The 27,890-nt window shown below is 52.2% G+C and overlaps 1 protein-coding gene across 4 annotated transcripts in view; it reads right to left on the reverse strand.

Annotated features, from left to right (window-relative positions):
• The window catches only part of LOC121597682 (protein dachsous), an 87,344-nt gene that overhangs the window by 51,113 nt on the left and 8,341 nt on the right, over positions 1-27,890 (reverse strand). For all 4 annotated transcript variants that reach the window (XM_041923650.1, XM_041923651.1, XM_041923654.1 and 1 more), the window contains exon 3: positions 10,014-12,152. In XM_041923650.1, the coding sequence (XP_041779584.1) occupies positions 10,014-11,843 (1,830 nt within the window). In that variant the 5' untranslated portion in view covers positions 11,844-12,152. The remainder of the gene's footprint in view (positions 1-10,013; positions 12,153-27,890) is intronic.

Consider the following 27,890-nt stretch of genomic DNA (forward strand, 5'->3'; position numbering starts at 1 on the left):
TCTTCAACGTCAATCGTAAATCGAGCGCACCGGACGAGTCAGTCAAAGGCGGGAGAACCAGCGAGGCGGGAGGCAATAAAAAGCAGCCATTGCACACTGCCGCAGTAACGACCGTATTGGAAAACTGAGGCAAAACATTATAAATACTAAATAAATAAATGACGATTCGGCACAAACCAACCGGTCGACTACAAAGGGGTCCAGCCAATACAACATCCTCGGGCTTTTGAATATAGGTTTTGGAGGGGAGTTGGCGAAAGCCACGAACCGATGATTGTCAGTTGCGCGGGATTTGAAGAAGATTGGAGAAGCCTGAGTGCGTTGAAATAAGCGATAAGAAACGACGTAGCACAAGGTTTGAATATGGCAGAGTTAATGTTCTTACATTCTGACTGTTCTATCTCATTTTGTTGATGTAATAGCGAAACATACGCAAAGCATTAGTCATGGCTGATTTAAAGACGCTTTAAAATGGCGACACTACAAGCTTCAAGCTAAATGTGCAACAGGCCTATACACAGTGTGGCTTTGTATGTTATTCTGTTGCAAACTCGTTAGCGACAGCCACTGGCAATGTCACTGCAAATCCGTTGGTGGCAACGTACTATGTAAATGTCGGTTTAATCACGTCCACATCATGCATCAAAGGATGTTCGCGACAGGCGTATGCGGGCTGCCGAAAAACTTCCCTAAGTGTCTCCATGCAGCTTCGATGGTATGATTATATTTTGTTTCATCGTCCTCATCATCATCATCATCTTCGTCCCGTGGCTACATAAAGCGGCTTCTGAGCCGGGGAAATTCATCATTGTGTGGTTTTGGAACCGGGAGATTGCAGCCTGTTGATACGTATGGAAATTTCGGCCATCCTGACGAAATGCAATTTCAATTGAAGAAGCTGCAGGTAAGCCCAAATCCGCGTGCGCATGCAAATGCTGCCCTGTGTCCGTTCGAATGCTCCTCTATTACCCCGGCACGGTTTGATGCTGCCTTTGCTTCTGCTTCTAGCAAAAACAAAAGCAAAACAAATCAAAGTAGAACAGAGCACTGCGAGGGCCACAGAAATGGGGAGCAAAATGGCAAATCAACAGATATGCAGACGAGACAAACGGTTTGCGCGTAATTCGTTCCGATTTCGAGGCCGAAGTCGCGCTTGGACTGACAAAAAACAAACGAAAGGACCCTTTTCGGTTGGATCCTTCCTTTTAGCCTTTTTGGAGTCAGATCGGTCCGATTGTTTGCCAATTGATTGGCCCAAAGGGGTAATGAGGGAGCCGGGAAGGCGGGAAAAAGTAAAGTCTTGGAAGAACGATTCAAACACCCGGTTGAATTCTTCTGGTGCAGGAAAATACCAATCAATTTCGAAAAACCGTGAACAGCAGCGAAGTGCGGGTTCGCTACTTACGTCTGCTTTGGGCTCGATTTCCGTTGACAGGCCCAAATATGCTACGAAGCGAGCGAGAAAAAAAGGAGAGAACGTGCGATCTGCAGACAGTGGCGACGGATGGATGAAACCTTCGCCGCATACGATCTTCCCATGGATGTATTCAAATTTTAGGCCCAGCCCCCTTGTGATAGGTTTCGCTGCCAAAAGTAAATAAATTATCGTCACCGTCACCGCGGCCAAGTGCAGCAGCGGCTGAAGACTCGAGCGTCGTCATATCACCGCGCCGCCGACTTCCCAAACCCCCCCCGGGAAGGTGGTTTCGCGAAGGTCCTTTGGTGAAAAATACGCCCGATACGCGACCCGAAGCGGCCGCGGAACACGGGGAACACTGACGCTGCGGTCTTTTGAATGGAGTTCTTGAATCGTACCGCCCCGCAAGCGTTTTCGGGATTGCATTGTCCGCCAGCTTGACGAGCGTGTGATTTGATCGGTTTGCGGAGCGAGCAACCCGGACCCGGTCTCAGGGGGCCCATTATCTACCACGTCTAATCTCTCCCCTGGCAGGCTCTGTACACGGAGGCGGCCGAAAACACTGGAACCATTGAGCGAGGAGGGGGAGAAGAACAAGACAACAAACACAAAAAATCTGGTGGCTGTTCTTTTGTCAGTCCCGACAAATCCCATTCTTCTGCGCTCGTCCCGGGCCCGTCGTGTGTGTGCGCGCGCGCGCATTTTCGTGAATTCATTTTCGAATTGCAATTTACGTTTAATTGGACTCCTGGGCTCACGGATGCTGCGGTTTGCTTTCTCTCTCACTCTCTCTCGCTCTATCTCTTTCTCTCTCTTACGCGATGCTCGCAACCAGCCAACTGCTCTTTGTTCCAGGAAACTCGATCGCAGGCTAACGAACGAAGGCTCTTGCCAGCGAATCGGAGGATCCGTGTGATTTCGTTCCTGCCAAAACCTTTTGCTTTTCTTTTTCGAAGGCAAATTTTCCCTGGGAAATTGCGAGCTTTCTGGTAAACGGTCGATGGTAAAAATACGATAATGAACAACACGGAGCCGGCTCGAGGACAACCAGGACGTGCCTGCCTTTCAGTGCCGCCTGCTGTCGGTATCGCTGTGTTGCCGCTTTGCATGTCAAAGTCACTCAACAGACGAGTCATATAAAAGCGTCGAGCTCCGTCGGTTAGTTGGTATGCAGATGCCAAAAATAAGAGCGAACGCTAACAATGTGTCCCTTTTGCGGGAATCCTTTCGAAATGTCACTGGAATCATTTAGTGTGCCTGCCACGAAAACGCTTCCACAGACTGCAACCATTATGCAGGCCTTCGGGCTTTCACAATGCGAACAAGATTTACAAGAATAGCTGATCTCATGTTCACAACAAAGTTTGGTGGAATAATTCACGCTCATGTCGGGGCCGCGTCGAGCGTGGCCTCAAAGGCAGTGCCAATTGATATGCATCCGTACTCGAGATCAATGCAATTCAATAGGAGTTTATCGAACCCTCCCTGCTCCCCAGCCCTGCCATCGCTCGGACACGTATCGATTTCCTTGTTTGACCATCGACTATCCGACGTAAATCCACAACAGAGGTCAGCCGCGAGTGATTAACAGCGAGAGTCCCAGAGTCTGCCGAAGGTCTTCCCCTATACACGCCCGACAGGGGCTTCGTGTTGGGTGACCACAAATTGTCGGCCCGATCGATCGATCGATCGATCGACCGTCAACAGGCATCAAATCCCGAAGATGATGGATAAATGATTATACATTTATCTCTCGGCTACATTAACTGATGCTGGGCGCGCTCGTTCCAGGCGGGCTTAGAGGCTTGCGCTTCCCGATCATTCCATGCACCGGGGGGCTCGGGTCGGCTCTAGGAACGGTCGGTCGATGCAACGCGCTGCATCCCCGCTGACAATTTCAATGTCATCTTCAAAACCGGACCGGAACCGGTGCCGGAGTATAGCTCCGCGCTGTTCACCTTACACCACCTCGGTTCCTCGGCGGAGAGGTGCCCCTTCCGTGATCGAACGATCGTCGGCATGTCAACTATTTTATCAACAGCGTCCACAGCCCAACAGATTGACACCGTTGTCGCCTTCATCGATCACCGAGGGGCAAGAGATCGTGCTTGAATTCGCGCGGTCATTCGAGCACAGACAGCGGTCCCGGGGCTGTTGTGTCACTTAAAATATCACATTTGTAGGTCCGATATCGACCCGATACACCCAGCCACGGCTAAAGTTTCGATGCATCGACTGAGGTCGTCTGAGTCATGGAAGTTTTTTTCCTCTTCCTCTCTCTCTGTGTCTCTCTTGTTGCGCTATTTTGAGATCTGAACAGAATCTACATCCTCGTTTTTGCTCTACTATCTCGAGCCTCAAAAGGCAGTTCTCTATTCTCTGCTTTTACCGCTTCGATCCGATCACTTTCCTGACCTGGCTCGGCGGACTGTGGTACTGTGGAGGTCTGGATGTTCATGGATACGGCCTCAGAGCGCCTATCACTCGATTGTAATCAGGTCCACGCTTGGACGGTTAGGCGAGCAAACTGGGCGAACAACCTCTTGCACCACCACCACTGCTGGGATCAATCGTGCATGCCCCGCCCGACCCCCAAGAGCAGCCGGGCAGCGTGCGGTGTAAGCGAGGACCCGAGGGTTACGCTCAATTAAAATCCCACCCAGCCCAATGGTCGTCGTCGTCGTCATCATCTTAGGTTGTCGTCAGCATCATCGTCCACGTCTGCCCGCTCTGCCTCATGCCGACTCGAGTCGCGCTGTTGTGTGCGCAAGCTTGTTCTCCTCCTTGCCTTCTTCTTTTTTTTGTTTGCCCACTGCCCCCCTGCCGGGCAGCGACGGAGCGCGACGGAGCGCCCGAGTGCGACAGTGCGAAAGAGCGAAGATCAAAATCGGATCGCCTTAAGACTGCTCCGGCCGCTCCGGTTCGCCCATGGGAACGACAACAATGTCGTTGAAATGTACCGATACCAAAATATGTCATCGAGAGCTGTCATTCAGACGCAAATCGGGAAACGGCACAACATGGGCCACGTTGCGTGGAATAATAAATGAAATCGCTATCGCTGCGGTGCGTCTCCGTGCGTTTCGACTGTGCGCTCCAGATCACTTCATAATTCGTCCTGCTCTACGATCATCGGCCGTCCGCCGTCTTGCCATATTGGGCGCGCGATAGGCTCGGGTGCGACTTGACGGTAAACTTGTTTCGTCGTTTTATTCCCGTCCACGATCAAAGATATCAATACTGTTTTACGATACTTCAAGTATAATTGAATCATAATCAGTAAATATGCTACGCGGAGATTAAAACGGAAATTGAAAAGTTTGCTGTACACTCTTCACACAACGCCTGCCAAGCGGAAGAAATAATCCAAGCATTGTAAAAGCAAATGGGACGACTATTTAACCCATTCTGCTCTTGCCAGATCTAGAGTTGGGTTCATTTCCGGCACAGAACTGTTGGAATTGATCTGTGCCGAGGTTAACCGTCAGACGCGGTAAGCATCACCCACCAGGGAGCGAGTCGTAGTCATCAGGTACATTCCAGCCACTCAAACGAGGGCAAAGGGCTGGGATAGATGAGGCGAAGTTGTGCCTCGTACAAAACAAGACATGGAATATGTCTTCGTTCTGAGCCGTACAACGCCGCCCTACGAGGATGCATCTTGGAGGCCTAGTTAGAAGCAAGTTTCCCTCCCTCGCCGGTCCGGGCAGTAGAGTAGAGAGAGAGTGAGAGAGGGGGGGGGGGAATTACATCGCGCAATGTGCCGCCGCTATGTGAAGTGAACGCACCACAAACGCAGCAGCAGCTACAAGGTACAGGCACCGTCCGTTCTGCTGGGTTTGCTGGAGATTCGGAGTTCGGAATAGGGCACGCGGAGGGCACGGAACACGAACATCCAAACACGACACGAATGCGGACGATGGTGATCGATGGCCTGGATCCGTTGAACCGGGGGCGTCTACACATTCGCCCATATCGTAACCTCGAACGATGATGTCTTTCGTTCGTCTCGTTTGCAAGCGACAAACCGTCCGCGCTATTAGGGCGGCCCCACGTGGGCTACAAAGTAGTGTGCCGAGCAGGGAGCAGAATGTTCCCCCCCTCGACGAGAGGGCTCGTTAACAAGGCCAACAAATAGAATTGTAAGCTGTGTAGGTGTTACGTGTTTTTTTTTCATTCCCTTCATTGCTGGAACTGCGCGACGATGTCTATTGCAAAGTTGCATTGTCATTAGAAACGAGTGCACCGCTCACTTGATCGTTCCCATGCATTTTCGTCTCTATCTCGCTCTGTCTCTCTTTCCAGGTCGCACAACCAAAAAAAAAAGAGCATCAACTGGCGTTCTTGTTGCTCTTCTGCTCTTCTTGTCGCACATTCTAGGGACTAAATTGCTGTGAGGTCCTCCTGGGCTGCGTTCCGTTTTCACGCCTGCACCGAGACGTGGTCAGCGGATCAGTATGTGTGTGTGTGTGTGTGCTTTGGCTGGTGATTGGTGGCCAATTTTCACCTTTCAAATCGAGGCAACGAATAAGGTATGATAATCGCAACCGGCCACACCGCTGAGCGAACCAAACAAAAGCGAAAAACGGTGGGCCGAACTGGACGACGAATAGCAGGAGCTCCACTACCGCCGCGTGTTCCTTTCTCTCGAATGGCAGTAGCCTCCCGGAAATATAAAAGTGTCCTGCACGTACGGCTCCATCACCAACGTGGGCCCCCGCAGCTCCCCGCATTCGCCCGTTCTCCGCTCTGGAAATCTTTCGTCACCGCGATCCAGTTTGCCGGTTGACGAAAAGGAAAAGTCAAGCATCATTAGCCCGAACAGTTTTACTGCCAATCATCGGGAGCCCCGAAGCGTATGTATTTTCCATATATATATATATATTTTTTTTTTTGCTCTGTTTGTTTGTGTGTTTCATTTGGTTCCTGCGTTTGCTGCATTGCACACACAAATAACAAAAAAGCAAAAAAAAACCTGCGCTCAGCATTTCCAGCTTTCCGTCCTCCCGAGCGGTGCTCTGCTCTTGATACCCGCCCGAATCCTATGGGACAACCTTTTCGAGGTTTGTCGAAAACAAACGAACGATCCGCTACGTCCACTCCACCCGGCCACTGCACCACGCCCCACCGAAAGCCCATCCCGACAGGACGAAAAGTGGCATCAATCGCCAACGAGACGGGCCACGAGACGGGCGATGAAACGACGAAATAAACGAGAAATCAGAATCAAAAGAGCGCAAGAACAAAACAAACGCAAAAACTGGCACAGGCACAGAACGAGAACACACAGGACTAAATAAATCGGTCCTCCGATCTGCCGAAACGGACTACCTGATCCCGTGGGCTCTCTCTCTCTTCCGTGCCGTGGTTCCACGTTCCGTTCCCTTCGGCGTGGGGCGTCCGGAGCGTCATTTCGTCATTTCACTCCCTCGGCCGGACGCCCCCTGGTCGTGAGCGCTTCCCAACAACCGCCGGCGGAGTTTTTGGTGACATTTGGCGCGCTCGCTAGCAGCAGGAAGAGCAAGAACAAGTTAGCCGCTGGCCGGTGGTGGTGATGGTGGTCGGCGGTCGCAAGGTGTGACCGAAGCAGCGAGGGTATGCGACCGCGTGATGGCATGTGCAGGAGCAAAAATTTCACATCGCATCCCGTCGCCGCCGCCGTCTGAAGGCTCTCCCACCGGTGGATTCTTCGTATGTGGCAGATTAACTGTCACTGGGTGTTTCCCGAGCTTGACGTTTGTGCTCGTGGTAATTGGGCTTTTGGTCCACTGCTGGGCCGTTTCGACGGGCGAAACAAGAACAAGTGCTTCGTTTGCAACTCGTACATCACGGAAATGTCGAATGGTCATTTTTTGAAGAAAACTATGTCATCCACAACAGACACAAAGCCAAAGAGCCTAAAACGCGGTTCCGTTTGTCTATTTTACGTTCCCCCGTTTTTATGAGCGTCTCACCCCGTAGTAAAAGCGATAGAGAGAGAGTGAGTGAGCTGAACTGTGCCGAGCTATCAGTAGTAGCCTTCAGCGCTTAGCAGCCACAGCCGCCACTGACGGGTCTAGCACCCCGACGGCAAAGAAAGGTTTCATCCCCGCTGGAGCATTGCGTTGCCCTTTTCGCTTTCCGAGCGGTCGGGTCGGGTCTTTTGCTGCAGCGTGTGTGTGTGTGTGTGTGTGTGTGTATCAACACAAAACGGAACGAAGCGGTGGCAAGGGAATAAAACGAAAAAATGTGAACAACAATTCAAAAGCCCGCAGAAGAATGAAGGCAAAAAACACGCATCTCGTTGAAGGCGGGCAAGGTGCTCGCAGGACGATCTGTTTCGCTCTTTCTCTGTGCGTGTGTGTGTGTGGGGAGCAATAGAATGGGGCGGCATGGTATGTACAGGAGGGTGTGAAGGGTCCGCAGCCCAGTGTGAGCAAACGCGAACACGAGCGCGCAAACGGGACGGAGCGAGCTCAAAGTTTGTTTGCGAAAGAAAAGGAAAACAAACAGCAGCCAACACAGCTCGGACCTCGGAGGGTGTTGGGGGGAAAGGGGTCGAGCGAAACCGCTGAAAGAAATAACGTACTACACGTTTGCTTGGGGTTTTGTTATAAAAGGTAATTTTTCCTGTATCGAAAGAGGGACGAGAGAGAGAGAGGGGCAGAAGGGTTCCGGAATCCTCCGGTATGTGAGGTGGCACATCGCAGCACATCGCGGGATAGATGGCCTCTTCGTGCCTGCGTGCCGCGCGTCCGTCCCGGCCGCCGCAATGCCACATGCCAACGCGAGCGCGATCGCGATAGACAGACAGAGTCAGCGCTACACACGGCGAACCATTAAAAAGCACCACCAATACACACGCACACACTCGCACAGGGGCAGGTAGACATACACAAACACCCACCGAGGAGAGAAAGAGAGAGAGAGAGAGAGCCCATTCGAGGGCTGGTTTGGGACGCGGTGGCTGTGAGGTCAATCCTTTCCTCGCTTGATGGTGGTTGTAATCGACCGCTCACAGCATGGCAAAGGGTTTGGCAGCGATCGAGCGTGGTGGAAAGGTGTGAAGCAAAGGGAAAGGAAAGATGAGTACGGACAGAGAGAGGGCAGGGGAAACGGGAGGAAAGGGACGATGCCAATCTCGCCGGTGGCCACGAGAGTAGAATTTTTCCTGGTGCCGAACCGTGTAAGCCAAGTGTGAAGGGAATGTTTCCGAGAGCGAACTGCGCGAACGAATAACTGCGCTTTTGGTGGGATGGAAAGAAACGAGTTTCTCTCTTGCCTTCGCGATCGCTTGGCTGGCCAGAAGACCCTCTCGCCCGGGGCCCGCCTTTCCGTCCCCTTTTGCGCTACGACCACAACAAGCTGCTCGAGTTCGAGTGTTGCGGTTGCGATGGTGGTGGTTGTGAGCATGATCGGTAGCTTCGATGTGTACGTGTGCAGCCCCATCTAAGGGGTTACGTTAAAGGGGTTGTTTGGGGAGGAAAAAGAAACCGAAAGAAAACCCCTCACACACACAAACACTTCCTTTACAAACACATCGAAACGAGGTCCGAGGAGATCGCTTTCTCTCCCGCTTTTCAGCTGCTCTCGTTCGCTCGTTCGCAGCATTAGCCGCCTTTACGTGGGGTCCCCGTTGCCCCGTCCCTCATCGCAAGCTCAATCACACACTGTCTGCAAGCTCAGGCTTCGATCGCGATACGAGAGCGCGAGAGAGGGAGCGAACCAAACGATCCCGCGCGGGTCCTACTTTGGTCTTTTCTTGGAGCGTTACTCTTCAAACTGCGTCGGGAGGAGGGCAAAAAGTGCGATCTAGCGGTTGCTAGAAGATCGGAATTTCTATGTTCCCAGTGGGCTGGTCGGGAGATTGGCAGAGGTAAAAAACCTCTGATACAGCTCCCCGAATCAATCGATTACCAGCGCTTTTCATGGAAAACTTTGCTCCTAAACGCACTGGCTTTTGGAGCAAATTTAAATTCCAACAACACTCTTTGCCCCGCCGCGGCGCTTGCCGCAGAAGATTGAGATGATCATGTTAATTTTATCGCACGATTGTGCGCAATGAGCCATCAAATTTGCACGATAAGAACCAATTCATCACCATCGATCGATCGATCGGTCGATCGACGCACCGAACGAAACGGAGGTCGAAATGTTGCCCTGCAGCAAAGCGACAGCGTCCAGGGCTTTGCGTTTGATGGACGATGGACGGAATGGGGGGGGGGGGGGGGGGGGGGGGAGAGAAAAAGGACGCAAAGACGAAGACGGTTACTACGCCGTTCGGTTGGGGCCCGGGAGGGAAATACGGAGCAGACGTGTAATCGAGCAGAAACCTACAGCCTACGGGGGCAGCATGGGCAGCAACGGGCTCGATACAACAACCAGTAGCTCCGGTCCTGCCGTCGGGCACCATCAGCCAGCCAGTTATTATCATCCTGTTGCTGGCATGTGTGTGTTTGTGTACGCATGCTTGGGAGTGCGCAATCAAAGCAAACACACCGAGAGCTACACACGCGGGAAGCGAAATGAGAACTTTCCGACGCTGAAATTGCTTTGCATGTCATACAGCTAGTGAGGAATGGTCTGTCGACTGTGGCGTGGTTCTGGCTGCACTTACCTTGAGTATACAGCGTCCCTTGGATTCGTTTTCGGCCACGGACACGTTGTAGAAGCTCTGGTCGAAGATCGGCTCGTTGTCGTTAACGTCATGGATGGTGACGAGCACGGTGCCGGTGGAGGAGAGCGGCGGCCGCCCGTTGTCCTGGGCCATCACGATCAGCTGCGGCACCGGGTCGGTTTCGCAGTCGATGTGGGCCCGGGTCGTGATCAGCCCCGAGTGGCTGTCGATCTGGAACCAGTGCGAGTGCGTGTCCGGCGTGTCGAGCAGCGAGTAGACAATGGCCGAATTGTTGCCCTCGTCGCGATCGACAGCCGTCACCTGGATGACGGAAGTGCCCGGGTCGGCCACCTCCATCACGTTGGCGTGGTACACGTCCTTCTCGAACTCGGGCGCATTGTCGTTGATGTCGGTGACGGTGAGGAAGATGTCCTTGGCGGCGTGCAGCGGCGGGTTGCCGGTGTCGGTCGCGATGACGCTGAGCGTGTAGTTGGGCTTGATTTCGCGATCGAGCGGCAGCGACACGATCACCAGGTAGATGATGTTGTCGCGCGTCGTCAGCCCGAAGTGGCCCTCGCCGCCGGACAGCGTCACGTTGACGTTCGCGTACTCGGTGCGCGAGTCGGGATCGTTGACGGAGATGCGGGCGACGAACTCGCCCGGCTGCGCCGACTCCGATATCTTCGGCGTGGCGTCATCGCTCAGAAAGATGACGTTGATGATGGGCTGGTTGTCGTTCACGTCCGTCACGCGTATCGACACGAACGCGGTCGTCTCGAGCGGCTGCATGCCCCGATCCTTGGCCACCACGACCAGCTCGTGCAGCTCGCGCGTCTCGAAGTCGAGCGGCTTGTTCACCGAGATCAGCCCGGTCGCCGGATCGATGCGGAACATCTGCTCCTTGTCGCTCTGCCGCCGGTTGATCGCGTACTCCACCTGGCCGTTCTCGCCCGCGTCCTGGTCGGTGGCGTACACCTGCAGCACCGTCGTGCCGAGCGTCGCGTTCTCCGGCACCGTCGCGAAGTACCGGCTCTGGTTGAAGATCGGCTGATTGTCGTTCACGTCCTGGATGGTGATGTTGACCGTCATCTGGCCGCGCAGCGGCGGGCTGCCACCGTCCAGCGCCTCCACCACCAGGCTGTAGGCCGGCGTCGTTTCCCGGTCGAGGAAGCCGTTGATCTGCAGGTCCAGGTACAGCACGCCGTCCCGCTCCCGGTGCGACGACAGCCGGAACGCGTTGTTCACGTTGCCGGACACGATGCTGTACCGCTGCGTGTTGTAGCGGCCCAGGTCCGCGTCCCGGGCCGGATTGAGCGTGCGCTTCACGTCGCGCGGCGTGTTCTCCGGGAACTCGATGCTCATGATCGGCGTCGGGAAGGTGGGCGCATTGTCGTTCTCGTCCAGCACGCGCACCACCACGCGCACGTTCTCGCCGCTCAGCGGTATGGCGACCAGCGAGTAGGACGAGCGGTTTTCCCGATCCAGCGCCACCTTGGTGCGGATTTCGCCCGTCGTATGGTCGATGGCGAGATCGGTATCGACCGCGCTGCCCGGCACCGGCACGATCAGGTACGGCGGCCCACTATCGCCGTTCTCGTCGTGCACAAACTCGCCAATAAATCCGATCTGATGCCCGATCGGTACGCCCTCCGACACCTCCAGCTCGCGCACATGCTCGGCCGCGGCCAGCCGTATGAAGCCGCCCGGCCCGCCTCCTCCACCACTGTCCCCGCTGAAGGCACATATCATCAGTAATAGCCACAGCAGGGACATCTTTCTGTGCCGATTACTGCAGCTACTGTAGCCGTGCCTACTTTTGCACTCTGCCATCGCTGGGCTGTATGTGAATGTGTGTTTGTGTTTTTTTGTGTTTTAAGTGTGCGTGTGTACACTGCACTGCTGTGGTTTGTTTCGTTTGGGTGCGGTGGGTTACCGCAACTCCGCAGCCCTACTGTTCCTGCGGAGTCCTGCTGCAGGTGCAGCTCCTTCTGCACCCGTCACCTGTCGGTAGTCTTGGGAGGTGTGAGAGTTCACGGGGACAATCATCACCGCAGTTCGTGCTGCACACGGTCACTACAGTACACTGCACTTCCACCACCGCGACAGTCCATTTTTCGGGTGGGCCACTCCGGTCCGAATCTGTGGAAAAAAGAAAAATGACGAAAAATTAGACGAGAGTCGTAGGGCAAACGAACGCAAGACACAGGGCAAGTCACGCAAGGTCGGCGATGAAATTGTTCGACACAAATATTGCAATCAATCAGCAGTGCTCATAGTGAAGGAAGAAAGCGCAAGAACAAGCTGGACGGAGACTCCTCATAGATCACACCGTGCGTTGTAAATTAATATACTATCCCCATCAAATAAGGCTCCCCACCCTCCTTCCACGAGACTTGAAAAAATTGAAGCAGCAAATTTGCTCCACGCTTAGTTCCCATCGGTCTACCACCGCAATCTGGCCACTGCTGCGATGAATAAATTTCGTCTCATTATAGCGAAACGGGGGAACATTGTAAAGCTGCGCGATTGCTCTCGGTCCGATCACGATTACGTCCCATAACAAGATACGCGGCGCGCGCACCCAGTCCACGAGCAGTCCAGGAGCACGAGAGGGTCGAGAGAGGGTCAAACTGGACAGCGCAAATGGCAGGAGCGCGGGGGTTAGCTCACTCAGCCATCACCCGAACCCGGACCGTAAAACACAGCCGCAATGTTTTGTTAGCTGCTCGTGATAGAGCAGAATGGGGCAGACGATAGGGAACGATAAAAATGGGAAAGCAATAACAGGGAAGCGATGAAGCAGAACGCCGCAAGAAGAATGGGTCCATCTTCTGGGTTCGCGAAATGCCAAATGCGAGAACCGTGGGGAGTTCTCGGCTCGCGCTTCGGACACACACCGCCCGTCCACGCCACACGGCGCGCAGAGCGACGCGCAAAGATATGGGCAGCTATTCGAAATCATTTTGCACCACATTACTAACTCTATTCCCCCTGCGGGGGCCGCTAATCGTGAGATCGTTTCCACGGCGTCGACCCGAGCAAAGACCTACTACTGCTGGCACCACCAGCACCGTCTCCGTTGCCAGTGTTCCGTTCTTGGCCTGGGCAGGAACTTCTTTCCCTCGTCGTGAGATGACTTTCGCTTCATTTGCATCGTGTTTGGTCGAACTCGGCAGGGGCGTACAATTAGCGCTCTGGATTCACCCAGCGTCCGTCGTCGAGGGTCGTCAATACAGCAGCGGAAACTGATAGACTACCCCATCCTGGAAGGGTGGCCCCCATTCTCTAGACTCTTGTCGTTGGCGTGGAGAAAATGGGGAATTATTCCACTAAACAAACGTTTGCGTATGCTGAACAAATGTATCGAAGCGACGAAACATGCATTTTAAAAGTTTCAGGAAACGTAGTCAGTCACGAGTCAAGGAGGGAGATGGGTACCGCCAGTTAGTTAGCGGACTGACGCTACTACTTCCAACCTTTCGAGGCGCACACTATGTTCTACACGATTGTTAAATATATTTAACAAAAAAAACAAAAAAAAATGGACGAGTGACAGACTTGCTTGGCCTGTTCCGATCCGCCGCCGGTGTCATTGAATGCAAGAGATATTTCTATTCTATTTAGTATGCCCATTCTCTGTGGTAGCTATAACATTTACATACTTGAAGCGTTGCTTCACGCCGGTGCACTTGAACCAAGCCGCGTCTTGCCACGGACAGGCGGCGGATCTGTGTGTTCTTTGTCACGGGGCGCATATGCTTGTCAAACGACTCCTAGGCGCACTCCACACACACACACACACACACGCTTGACGTGTAATTCTATATTCAGCGTGTAATGTCCGGGCCCGGGCTATGTTTACGCTGTGTGTGCGCTTCGTTTGTTGAAGGCGAAGAAGCCGAACATCTACCTCTTTCTCCCTCCTCGACATTGTCATTCGAGACAATTCTTAGGAGCATCATCATCATCATTATCATCATCATAACGATCGTCTATCCTCTTAGCCTATCCTCAATATTAGCACACATTAGCCACCGTGGCAGCTTCGTTCGGACGGTGGGAGTGTTGCTCCCTTGCCTTCACTCACTCGCTCGCTCTGTGGTGTCCTCTCTGGCCACAGTTTGATCCTTGTTAATCATCCCTGCACGTAGCTGCGATGGCCATTGCTGTACATGGACCCCAAAAGCACACTTGAGCAGCGGGCACTGCGCATGTGCAAAACGGCGGCTTGCGCGCAGCCTGTCAAGCCATAAATGCTACCGACGATGACGATGGTGGCAGAACGATCGAACTGAGAGCTCGGGCTTGGGCAAACCACAACAAACGCCACAACCTTTCTTCCCAAGCCGGGATAGAAAGCCGCAGCTGGGGGGTGAGGGGGAGGGACCTTGCTCGAGTGTGTGCGTCGCTCGTGCTCTCGCGGGGGAATGGAATGCTAAGCAGGAGTATAATTTAAATTTATTCATATTTTAAGGGGTGTTTATGGTTTCTGTTTGTTCGAAATCTTGCGACGCGCGAGCGGCTTAGCGGGCCGCCGAGTCTTTTCGAACGGTATCGACCGACCTACCTCGGGCCCGTGTACGCTTTTGTGCGGCTGTGTGTTGTGACTCCCTATCCCAAACCGCAGCCCGCGGTTCTTGACTCCCTTCCCCCACGCGCTCTTGCTCCGATCGGACGATTCGCGCGCTCGTAAAACGCACCGGCAGCAGAAGCTGTATATGATATGTGAGTGTTTCTCTGTGTGTGTGCTTGTGTATGTGTGCCTGGGTGAGGGACGCATTTTTCAACTTGCCGTATTTTCGTCTTATCTGTGCGCGGGCTCTCGTGACAGCGCGACACAGCGCGGCCCACAATGGGGCTGAGATGGTGGCTAAAATGGCTGCCCCGAGCACGGGAACAGCCGTCGGCGCTGCTGGCTCCCGATTTGGGCCCCGCCTTTCGACCGAGCGAGCGCGAGGAGATGGCAGAAAAGATGGAAACGGCACAAGACGGACATGGAACGGACCAGCGGCGGGTGGCTTTGGAGAGCAGGCTCGCGCGCTCGAAGCTGCTTTGTGTGCTGGTGCTGGCTGCTGCTGTTGATGCGGCCGCGGACGGCGAGGCGGATGACTAATAACGATCATAATTATAATCGAAATGGATGACCGGAGCTCATTTCTCTTCGCCAGGTTCTGTTGGCAGGCAGGCAGGCAGGCTCGGGGACCGTGCCGAGAACTCGGCGCATACTAATGCGATTCCATGCCAGCGCCCGAGAGAGAGAGAGAGAGAGCTCGTGCGCACCGTGCTGGCCGGTTATTTTCCAGTTTCCTCTGCCCCTGTGTGTGTGTGCTGGTTGGTATGTGGTCGTGTAAAGGACGGGAGAAGCTGGAGCATCAAGGGGGTTTCCCCAGTTTTGCTTACCCGAACGCGCACGATCATGTGCTCCTCGATGGTGCAAACTTTCCTCACATGCTTCAAGCTGTTTTCATTCACATTCTATGCGTCTCGTATGCAGCTTTGTCATACAGAAAACGAGTGTCAAGTGGGGCGGGCGGGAGAGAAATAACATAATCATCAGTGCCAGTGCACGTATGTGTAATCTTGCAGCACTTTCACAGTCTGCTCTCTATGCGCTCCGGGATGAACCATTCGAACAAACCCATTTCTCTTCCCTGTTTCGTGGTTTTGGTCACGCAGGAAAAAAACAACACAGTTCCGAACTACACAGGAACTACTAAGTCATCAAGATGCGATTTCCTGTCTTTTCGACCGTTTTGATTAAACCCATCCGAGTCGCGTCCACGACCCATTTTCCACCGTTATTTGTCGTCGATGGATTGATGGAACGGAACTGGCTACTGCTGCTGCTGCTGCTTCCCGTACCGTACGGCTTGATGAGATTTTCGAAGCCACAAACCTGTGCGGTCTCTGGCTGCCCCTCTTCCACGCGTTCCATCAACTCGACAGGCAGTGGCAGCAGCCTCCCCCCGAAGCCAAAAACTTGATTACGGATGGCACCGGTAATTTCGTTGCCCGCTTGCCCGCAGTCGCGATGTTTATTATTTTGAGATTGATATTTTGCCCTCTAGCGGTCATTATCGTTCGGGCGGTGTGACAAACCGTCATCACTCATCTGCCGTGCACACTTCGTCGGCACCACCCGCACCCCACACGGGGGTTTATCTGATCTGGCTCTCTGCATCATGCTTTATCTTACTTGCGGTGCATGACGTTCGAACTTGCCCTCGCTTGCCCGCGCTTCCAATTGGCCTCGGGACGTTGTGCGCCGCTCTGGTCGGCAAGGCTCGGGTCCGAGTGTTTGTATTTTGCTGCTGCGCTTCGTTAATTGCTAAATTGACAGTTATTTCCCGTGCCGTGCCACCCTTACCCTTCATGCCGGAAGGTGTAGTTTTGGTCGTCCTCGTTTTGCGATTATGATGACGGTTCGTTCCCTCCTTCGCGGCACTGGCCGAGCTCACGGGGATGAAATGATTACCGAAAAACAATGCAAAAAAACACACACACAAGACACCAAGAGCGGCAGGCAAAATGGGAACGCGCGGTTCAACGCTTCAACGCAAGAACGGCCGTTCCAGGGAGCAGGAGGATGCTGCACAAACAGTGCGGTGATGATCGTCTCAAGATCGAGCTCTTAAAGTGATGAACCAAGTGTGCATGGATGACATGGACGCGGCGAGTTTGTTTTTGTTTCCCCGTCCCGCTGTGTTGATGCTAAAGGTGACCCCAAAGGTGGAGAATCTCGGTTGGCAGAAGTGGATTTGGTGACGTAATGCAAATGCGTTCTCGATCGATTGATTTCATCGTTCTGATGCTGGTATGAGGCTGGGAAATCAATATCTTTTTCCTACTTGCAATGATTTCTACAGTAAGAAAACACACATTCTCATGCTGAAGGAGCGCATGTGTGCACTAATGGCGTCGTGGCTTAAATTAAGGTACAATGAGAATTTCATTCCCCCCATTCCTGTAACGTCCAGAGGATCGATCAACAATAAAACTTTCAAGCATTGTGATTTTATGAAAAAAGGAATTTTACACTCTCCTGTCCTCCATTGTCCCACGAGAAGGTAGGATAAATTGTTACGAATTGCTTTTCCTTTGAAGGGGTTAGTCTTTAAGCACAGCGATACTTGCTAGCGACATCATGGCGGGACATCGTCCTTTTGAACGATGAAATTGTAGACATCCGGATCAAATGCCCCATTTGGCAGAACACTGAAAGGTGCATCTTTCGGCGCACAAAAAAATAAATTACTACACCCTTCATTTGTGAAAGCAAGCGATCAACTTCTGGCCCGGGATGGTTTTTCTCACTTCGAAACATTTGGCCAATTTATCACTGCCCCGGCGTGCCCGGGGTGTACGGATGGCTGGCGGGCCATTGGATGCAACCCCACGAAGTTTAAATAAATCCCATCAGTGACCGGGTCGGTTCCAGGTCGCCCCGCCCGTACCCCTCTCTCTTTCTCTTTCGGTGGTAAATTAAAGATTTTCATCGGCTTTATAACACCGAAGAAAACGGGTGCGAAATAAAACGTGCAATAAAAGCAGTGTTTTTTCAGGTGAAAAAAGGCAGGAAACACACACACACTCAGTGCTAACAGTATGAAAAAAGTCCCCTTGGCCCTTACCAGGTAGAGTGGTGGTATCGGAAAATTGCACTGATGATGATGATGAGCGAAAAGAGTTGAACTAACCGAAGTGAATGAGAGACAATAAGAGAAAATAACACCGCGTCCCATCCAGCCAGGTGGGTGCACATGATTGCAAGTGTATGAATGCAATTTGCCAAAAAAAAAAAAAACATAAAACCCTTCCACACCAAGGGAAGTGATGAAGACTGTCTCCTCATTCGGACCACTGCGATAAACTTGCGCACTTCTACTTTTTTCTTTTGGGTTTGCTGCGGATAACATCCCGTGGTCGTCCTTTTTGCAGGGCGCATTAATGCACACACAATGAAATAGTCACGGTTGCCAATTACGTCCCGAAAGCCCATTTCCCATGAGAGATTGGTAATAAGAATGAAAATTGTTGCATCTGCGCTTGGATGGATGGCACCGGACGAATGCGCTGCTACTGATGCGGTTCCATCTTTTTCGGGTTCATCGTCACCACCACCGTTGAAGTCTTTCGTACAATCGAATCTGAACAGCAACCGTAGCACTTGTGACCGGTCGGCTGCGGTCGATGATCGTTCGGACGACCAAATGGCGAGGAGGATGACGAGTCTAAGAAGAATGTGTTCGATCGTGGTGTTTGCTTTCGATTATTTCCGAGACTCATGCGAGAAAATTGCTTACACTGGGACAGCGCGGCTCGATTACCGGTCAACGCAACAAAGCATTTTTCCTCTCTCCGGTGCGGACGGGGGGCCGCTGCTTCTCTGCCGCTCTTGCGGATGGTGGATACATTTTCCAACGCAAAAAAAACACAAACCCATTCACTCCTTCGTGGATGATTATAGCGCTTTATAGCGAAGCGCTTAGCCGCCATGCATCGAGCCTCAGAAATGGTTCTTGGATCGTGTAGATCGCGGAAGAGCGGGGTGTAAAAAAAAGAATGATTGAAACGAAGCTTTCAACAAAAAGATGATTAAATTCCTGTAAAAGACTACGATTGCTGTAGCATGAGACAAGCAAAACATCACCGACCAATCAGGTGCGCAAGAAGTTGCACAGAATGCGAAAGGAAAACATTGTCCCGTATGCGTTTTCTAGGAAGCTGCTTTCCAACAAAAAAACAACAATCATAGTCGGAACGGAATTTTGCATAAAGTAAAACAGTTAAGCTAATAGTTTCTTATTGTGCAGTTTGGTCGATTGAAATAGTATCGAAAAAACCTCAAACCCGCTTCAGAACGGTTACTATTAGTTCACCATCGCAAACCAAGCGCACAACGCACGGAAGTAAATGATGAAGTAAGAAACACTCACTCACTCACTCACAACCCGAAAAACTCAAATCAACGACCGAATGGGGGAACCAAAAAAACAGGGGCCCAAAAGGCAGGCAAAGGCAGGCGGACGGGGCGCTTTCGGACCTAACGTTTCATTATGCGAAAGCAAGAAGATGAGCGGGGTGAGGGCGCGGCCGCCTGGCAGTGGCGGTGGAAAAGTAATTTTGATTGAAAATCTGCTGACTAATCAACTCTATATTAAAAACATATAATTTATACTTATTTTATTTCGTAATTACCTACGCCTGTTGCGCGTCGTTACGGCCACGGGGCAGAGTCCGTCTAATACTGCGGCTGAAGCGTATGAAGCGCTCCCGAAGGCCCCCGAAGAAAAGGAGTTCAATCGCTCGAATAAAGCAACTAGTACGCACGATTCAAAAGAAACGACGCGGTTAACATCCATTTCTCCTCGTATCACACCATTCCCGCTCGCTGGGCGAATCTTGGTGGGGACGGTGAGGATAGTGCGCATATCTGGAGCAGCAGCACGGCGTACGCCCTAGCCGTTGGAGCTACAATCAGGAATAGTTTAATTCCTAGCCTATGCCTATGCCTACTTTTGGGGAAGGCCGCCCCAGAGTTCGCTGGCAAGGTCCGGCGGCGGTGTTAACTGTCTAGCTGCAATGATAGGGTTTGTTGGATGCGGCGATCAGGCTTCCATTTTCGAAAATGAATTTCGAAGAGCGGACGACCCGACACCGTCTGTAGACAACAATGGAATACGCCCAGGCTCCCCCTCGGAGAAAAGGGGAACGGGACACACGGAGCCGATTTACGATCGTTCTTTGAAGCGTCTCGCGCTGTATCACAAAAGAAGCTATTTAATTTCAATGAACCGTTTTCCCGATTCTGTCCATTCGGTGATGGTCGGTGGTTCTTTTTTTTTTTTTTTTGGGGAGGAATCTGAATTGCAGTCCTCGTTGAAAGGGCGGTCCTGCACGTTCTACTGACCGCATCGCTCGTAACCCTATCCCTCGTGATCGTGACCGTTACTGTGCAATGCGGGGCACGGGCACGGGGGAGTTGTTGAGTGTTAACAATGGTGCTGCAGCAGCGGCCCGCGAAGAAAGGAAGAAACAACGCGTTCCTACCGATCCTCGAATAGTAAAGCACTCGACGTAACGGTGTCATTAGACGCGGAGTCCAAGAATTTCACTTCCAGCGTTCAGGTCCATTAGCGCCAGCCACAAAGGCCATCATTACCCGTCGCCAGGGCTTTTCGCGCGTTTGGTCTTTCGGTGCCGGTTCCACCCCGAGTGGATCGGAGGATCGTGTGAGCGCACTGCCGTCGTGACCGTTGTCGAGCACCAGCACACACCGCGGCAGATACTGGCATGTATACACATGGAGTACACACATTCGTTTCCGTGTGGAAAGTATCATTTTAACACTTTCTCGAACATGTTTCCACCCGCAACCCGCTGGACCCTTCGCCCTCTCTCTCTCTCTTTCTTGCTCTCTTCTTCCCTCAATGATCAATCGTCAATCATTCGCGAATGCGTATCGCCGAATGATACACATTAGAGATAGTTTTATTTCCCGAGTGCTCCTGCGCGCTCCCTCGTCCTCCATTCCTGCGCTTTCCGGCAAAAGGTGGAAGGCCACTGGCCAACAATTACATTCCTTTTCTATCCCCATCTCGATCGCTCACATGTGTGTGTGAGTGCCTGTGTGCTTTGAATAGCCCGGATGAGGTCACAGTGAAAGAGCATGGAGAACAGCCGCTTGCTAAACGGGCGCTTGATGGACGGGCAAATTGCGCGAGGCAAAAGAGAGTTATTTAGCCCTAGCCGACCTCAGTCCAGACCGTGCCAACCCCGTCTCCACCCCTGGGGTATGATGCTGGTTGGGCCAGCCGCTCAAAAATGGTTGAAATTAATTTTAATGAACAAAACGGCTTCTGCTTTCGAAATTTGAATCTCCATCAGCTCCGTTTGCCCGTCCCGCGTCGTGGTCAGAGCTAGCCCGTCGGCACACAACCGATCGAACCCATCGGATCGGTAAGAGGCAGCGCGGGATTGAAATCGAAAATCGAGAATTAAAACATTTAACATTTCGTTTAAAAGCGAACTCAAGGGGTATGAATTGCTGAACGCTCCATGACGCTCGGCCGCGTTGGATATCGTTCATTAGGGCTCCATTCACTTTCCTTTGGGAGGATTCCATACACCAGGGAGAGGGGAGGAGGAGGACGAGGAGAGTGGGCACCAAACCTCCCTTTCAACGATTTCTATGTGTGTTGCGCTCATGTGTAGGGGCGATTTCGTTTGGGTAGCGATTCACACAGGGCAACGCCGATCGAAGTATCGGAGGGAAAATCGCAATCGTGTCGGCGTTGCCTTGTGATCGTGGCACATGAATGAGCGCTTGTTGTTTTTTTCGCTCCCTTTTATGTGTAACACGATCGATCGTAAGTAGGTTTCAAGTGCTCAAAAACTTTGGCGTGTGTCGATATGTAGAGCGATATATGTTTGCAATCAGCGCGCAGCAAAACATTAGCCGGGCGATTGTCGGTGAGCTTTGCCAAAAAATCAATTGAGGCCAAACCGAAGCAGCGAAGAAGCGTCCGAGAAAGCGTCTCTAAAACCTTTTTTGTTTTGCCTTTAATAGGTTGGCGCAGTTTTGCAAATGTTATACCAAAAAAAAAATCCCCCAGCCTTCGCAAGACGAAGAAGTATAAATAAAATAAAGAAATAATGTCTTTTAGCACACGCAAAGGAGATCAGATCCAATCGAGGTGGAAAAAGGTTGCCAAGATAAAGCGATCAACATCGCAGAAATGAGATGCCCGCGCGATTAGATCCCATCCCAACATCATTAACAGCCCGGAGGATCGACCAAATGATCCCCTCGAGGCGTTTGGAGGGTTGCAATGTTTTCCTCCCGCTCTTTCACCGCCAGCGAGCACCACGTCCAGGCAGGCCAGCTGCCCGCTAAACATTCACGTGTGCACATATGACAAATAAGCGGTAATTAAATCAAAGCAAACGCAAAGGGCCATGCTATGCGTACCGGCCGTAGTCGTCACTCCCGGAAGGAACCTCCTGATGGAACGCCTTCGATAGGCGGAATGGCCGGTGTGCGCGATTATGTCTCCATGATGGAGGAGCATAGCACAAAAACAGCGACGATAGAGCAACAGAGAGAGAGAGAGAGAGAGAGAGAGAGAGAGAGAGAGAGAGCGAAAGAGATAAAAAATGCCATCCCATACCATTGGAGGGAGGGCAGTAGTCGGGAAAACATCATTAGCTGCTGCGGGAAGAATTCAAACGCTCCCGCCTCCCTCCCAATCCTTGCGATCTCTCTACCCTAGCACTATGCCTTCTCTATTAAAGACATTGATGGACGCTCCAATCTCTTCATCTCGCAGCATTTTTCGAGCGTCCTTCTCTGGCATGGCACAACATAATTCTTCTATTTCGTTTCTTTTCCCGTTTTTTAAGTTGTTGCTGTTGTTGTTGTTGTCTCTCAACCTTTTCCTCTTGGAAACTTGGACGGTTAGACGCTGGTGTAGCTTTTACCGCGCGCTGACTTAACGCTTTTGTTGAGTTTGAGTGCATACACCGGAGGAGAATGGAAGAGGGAAATAAAGCTAAAAAAACACACACACATAGAGCGAGAGCAGTGTAGACTTAAGGAAGGTTCAGCTTTTTGTTTCGTTTTGCTAGTTGTTTTCCTCCCTAGGCAAGTGTTTGCCGGTTTGGACGCTGTTGCTTGGTGAGACGAAACAAAAAAACAGCTTCTGCCGGCTGCTCTGCTCTGCTCGAAAGTATTTGTATTTCACACCGAACTATGCGTAACACCCTCTCCGCTGGTGCTGCTGCCTGCTGCCTGTACTCTCATCATCATCATTACTATTATTACTGTTATTGGTATTATAATAAATGTTCTATTTCGCTTCATTTTTAAGTCAAAATGACTCGAAACAAAGAACGCGAAAAACAGCCCTCCCTTTCCGACACAGGCCTCTGAGGAGCACGGAGCACGCCACTTTTCGCCTTTGCTTTACCGAAAAACCGCCCCGGCCGAACTTGCTGGTATGCTGCGGAATGGAGGGCAGTACAGTGCCGCGTGATGCTGATTTCGCTCCGTTGGAAACATTTTCGAAACGAAACAAAACACAGCCTCAAACGGCACACACACACACAGAGACTCAGACTCAGACAAAACATGTGACTGTGGGATGCTTTTTGGGAGAAGAATCACTTCGCCCGAAGGAAACTTGAAGGGGCAGAGCATAGGAGAGATAAGCAAGATCGAAAAAGGGGCACACCAAGCGGATGGAGCGGAGAGCAAAGGGCTGGAGGAAGGGACTAATTTTGGGGAGCTTTAGCCTCTTTCTAAAACAACACAGAGGTGAGACATAGGAAACAAGGATGATGATGAAGCAGCAGCAGCAGCAGCATGATCAGACCCAACACCAACAACCTAGGGCTTCCCGAGTTGAGCTGAATGTGTCTGTGTCTGTGTGCTGTAGCTCCAAAGTGTGCTGCCCGAGACTCAAAAAGGGAGCCACACGGGGTCCGAGGTACGAGGTGCGGCAGCGAAAGAAAGAGAAACAATTAAAATTTTATTAAGAGATTTTATTAACGGAGAACCAGAATCCCCAAACCCCACCGGACGCCCACCGGACCGGCCCATTGGCCCCGAAAATAAAAAAAGGGGGAAAAAAGGCAAACACGGCTTGGCCATCACGGCCGGGCCCAACGGCTCAGGTGGTGTGGAATGAGTATCAATAAAACAAAATAACGCACCATACGACGGGCTGAAAGAATGTGCCTTTCATTGCTGTGTGTGTGTGTGTGCGTTTCCCTGGATACTCCGAAACCGGGTGCTTTGGTATGGGTGCCGATTCGTTTCGGGACGATCGGAAGAAGATTGATGAAGCCCGCGCCGCACCGCCGCAAGACGAAGACGATGGCGACGACGACGGTGAGGCTGCGCATATTGAAAGCGAGTGCTTTAGAGTGCGTTGCTAACCTTTTCTTCATTTCTCCATTCAAAGCTAGCCCTTAACCGACGCCGTAGCAACGCACACGCGTCTACGGATACGTTTCCCATTGCCCCCGGTTGGATGAATTTCTAATGGGGCGGACACATCGTGCCTCGATCGCAGTTCATTACGCAGGATTCAGCCGTACCGAGGCTGCCCTTTGTTTTGCGACATTGCGGGAGAAAAATGATTTGAGGCACCGTGGACTTTTGTTTTGTGGAGCCGTTGCTGATGATAAAAGATTGGCGCTGTTCTAGAGGTCCGAGGAGGCCACAACAGCTCCATTCGCTTCGCGCCACACAGACCGAGTACGGGAAGAAAGGTCGGTAGTTAAGTAGTAGGCGACCGTAACTACGCGACTATGGAGCAGCAGCAGCAGCAGCAAAACGCCCTAATGACGCCCTGGGAAGCGAGCACGCAACAACAACACCCAAATGGCAGCCGCTCAAATGGTCGGCGGCAAACCAAGCCACTTCGCAGCAGCAGCAGTCACGCTCCCACGAATAAATCTTTCCCCGGGCGTCCAAACACCCCCCCCCCCCCCTCCACCCTACTGGAATGCGCTGCTGCCAGGCTAGCCAGGTACTGCAGGTGAAAGGTGTAAATGTCAGATGCATGAAGACCGTTCGACTGTCCCTTCGTTTTGGCGTGACGACGTCAGCCTCGCTTTTATGCTAGGCACTGGTGATAGGTTTAAGTGCCGTTTTGGCCAACAATTGTGTTGCAAACTGCCGTGTGTGTGTTTTTTTCGTTGTTGTTGTCTGATTATGGTGCTGGAACACTATCACCAGCAACCGGTAGCCCCGACCGGAGTTGGTTTGCCCTCGAACGCACAAGCAAACCCCCCCGGGGAAGGCGGGAGATCCTTCAATTAGGCAGGAAATGTGTGTGAGTGTATCTTCAAGTGTGCTGTCTCGGGACGGCTACTTATGCACGGGTATACACGGTGGCATTATCGTCACCTTTCTTTGCCCCTAGGCGCGCGACCCGAGGGGTGGTTGATTTTTTGCTGATGATGTTGGGGGATTGAGAAAATGGGCGGCTTTAAATGTTATGAACGCTTCCGTTTAGCACCTGCCTCTGCACATCCCCAAAAGCAACAGTTTTATTATTTGTAACTCAAACAGAAATAAAACAAAATTGCCCAGTTGCCGGCCGAAATCCGGCTGCCGTAGTCAGTAAAACAAGCTCCCCAAACGAGCGTGAAAGACACGACGCCTGTACGCATGTACTTTCGCAAGTGTGCACAGTGGAAGGAAGTGAAGGATGTTGTCTAACAAGCGCACTTGCCCGAAAACGTTCGAGGTTGATGGACAGAGATGCTACTGGAAGAAAATAAAAATGTATTTCTTTTGAAAACAGACATTCTGCGCGAATTTACGCGAACAACATACTTTATTGGTGAGTCAGTTTTTTTCTTGCTTTTTTTATGCTCAAATTTGGCTCTTCAAGTTTGAGGCAACGTAAACAAACAGACATGGGACCGAAAGCTGGCATAGAAAAATAGCTTTCATCCTTTCTGTCCTCTACTCTACAACAGCGTGTCTGGACACGTAATTTGCCATTTATTCATCGTGTAACACCCCAAACCCCCCCGTGTTTGAAATAGAAAACGCAGAAACCTATCTTAAATCAAGCCCAAACAAAGATAGACAGAAATGTGCCCAAAACGGGGACACTCTCCTTCCCTTCTCTCTCTTTTAGGACGGCCTTAGCAGACCGACGACATCTTGAAAGCTGCGAATATTGTGAACTCAGCTTCCCGTAATTAAGGTGAAAAATTGCCCTCATGTTCGGCCAACCGAACCCGAGGTGCGACACAGTGTTTGCGGAATCGATTTAAGAAGGGAGAGCAAAAAACCAACCAACAGCATCAAAAATACTTCTTCCGGGAGGCCACACGGACTGCGGGCTGTCCGGGGCCACAAACAGATGACCGTTGACAGATAGCAGGGTTGTCACCGGTTTACGAAGCTCGCACGACACACGATCGCCATTTCGGGCCGGGCGGGCGGGCGTCCACACTTTGTCCAGAAGGATAAATAAATCTCATCTCGCGATAAACATCTTTCACCCCAATTCTAGCCTACGAATGCGTCTAGTTTAGAGTGATAGAGATATGTAACGTTGCTGGTTTGGTTGAGAACTCGTTGGCAAGCCGAGCGGGGATAAATAACGGAAAAATGAACTTTCGACGCGTTTATCAAACGGTCTTCCCTTCTCTACCATTGGGAACCGTTGACAAGCGTACATCTTCCACGCGAAGCCCCCAAAGAAATCGAGACAATAGATCAACCTGCATGTGCACGCATCTGTCCAAGCGCGCTAATGGATGGAGCACCAAACGGGGATCAATGTCGAAACGTTTAGCGCGCCCGCTCTATCAGCCGGCCACCAGTCGTCCAAAATCCGCCCGTTCGTCTATTCGGGCACCCCGGACGGATCTCGGTCCGAAATCGGCGAGACCCCGACATTCCCACGGCGACATTCCTGGACCGGATTTCCCACATTGGCCGTCGCCGGTCCCGCCGGGGCCCATCGCGTAATTGGATCTTCAAAAAGTCGACAAGAAATAAATCACTTCCTGCAGCCGAGCCACCAGCCAACCGGCAGCGCAAACGTACGCAAACGATCTTCATCATCCTCACGCAGGCCCCATCGCTTGGTCGTCGTTTGTCGTCGCTGGTACGGCGCGTTACGCTTTCTCCTCCCCAGTGCGCCCATCGCTCTCTAATCCGGTTCTGGAAGCGCAACGCACGGCCACCTCACTGGATCCGAGGCGCTGGTACGTTGGTCGCGCAAGCCCACGCTCGCCGTCAATCGGTAGCCGGAAATGAAACCGATCGTACCGGAATTCGGAAGACGCAAACCACCACACACGCGCGCAAATGGGGGAGAGCGGGAAGGAGCATCGACATGGCATCGACAGAGCGATCGTAAAACAACACTGTGCATCTTGGGCGCTGTTGCTGTTTTCTCAAACGACGCCTTCTCCGGAGCAATCTTTCATTAATTGACACCGGCACGATCGAGGGACGGCACGGAGCGCTCACCGGAGCGGCTGCCCGATAATCTATACCCAGCGCTGAAATGTCACCATTGGCACTGGATTGATCGGCAACGAGCGTAAGGGTGAGAAGGAGGAGAGGGACGTGGAAGCGACAACGGCACCACCAAACAAACGTCAAACAAGCGCGAGGCAAACGACCGAAGGGATCTGTCATGTTGCATTCCGCTTATCTCATCTGCCTGGCGGCGTGCGCGCGCCTCGCGCTCTCTTTCTCTCCTATCGCACTGGGGGCGGGAGAAGGAGGGGTTGTGATTCAAGAAATGAAGTGAAAATGGAAATTGAGAGCCGAAAGAAACGAAATCGGTAATATTCCTCCTCCCCACATCTCCCTCCCCATTGCTGCGTGCGTTGGTACTAGTAGCGCTGGGCCCAGCAGTAGTAGTAGTAGTAACGAGCGGATGAACGGATCGGGCGCGATCGACGTTGCGTTGGACGAACGCCGCATTGTGTGTGTGTGTGTGTGTGTGTGTGTTTTTTTGTAGCACGAGGGACACGCTGATGCTGCTGCACGGGGCCATAGGCCATATGGCAGTGCGACGCAGCAGCGGCAGCGATAAATAAACATATATAATCCCAGACAGTAAATAACAAATGTGACTGTAATATTTTATACCTTTGGCATGAGGCTGGGCCCGGGCCCGGGATCCGCCCGCAGCAGCAGCCGCACCAGCGCGAACGAGCGAGCGAGCGAGCGGTCCACGAGATCTTCGCCCGCGTGCATCTTCCACGCACGGATCCAGCAAACGCCCGAGCGCGCGCGCGATGGCGAAAAGTATACGCGGACGGCAGTAGTAGGCCGGTGTGTGTGTTCGTGTACCGATCGCCGTTCGCGTTCTTGCTGCCTCGATACCACAC

Source organism: Anopheles merus, chromosome 3R (genome assembly GCF_017562075.2).
Source record: "Anopheles merus strain MAF chromosome 3R, AmerM5.1, whole genome shotgun sequence".
NCBI lineage: Eukaryota > Metazoa > Arthropoda > Insecta > Diptera > Culicidae > Anopheles > Anopheles merus.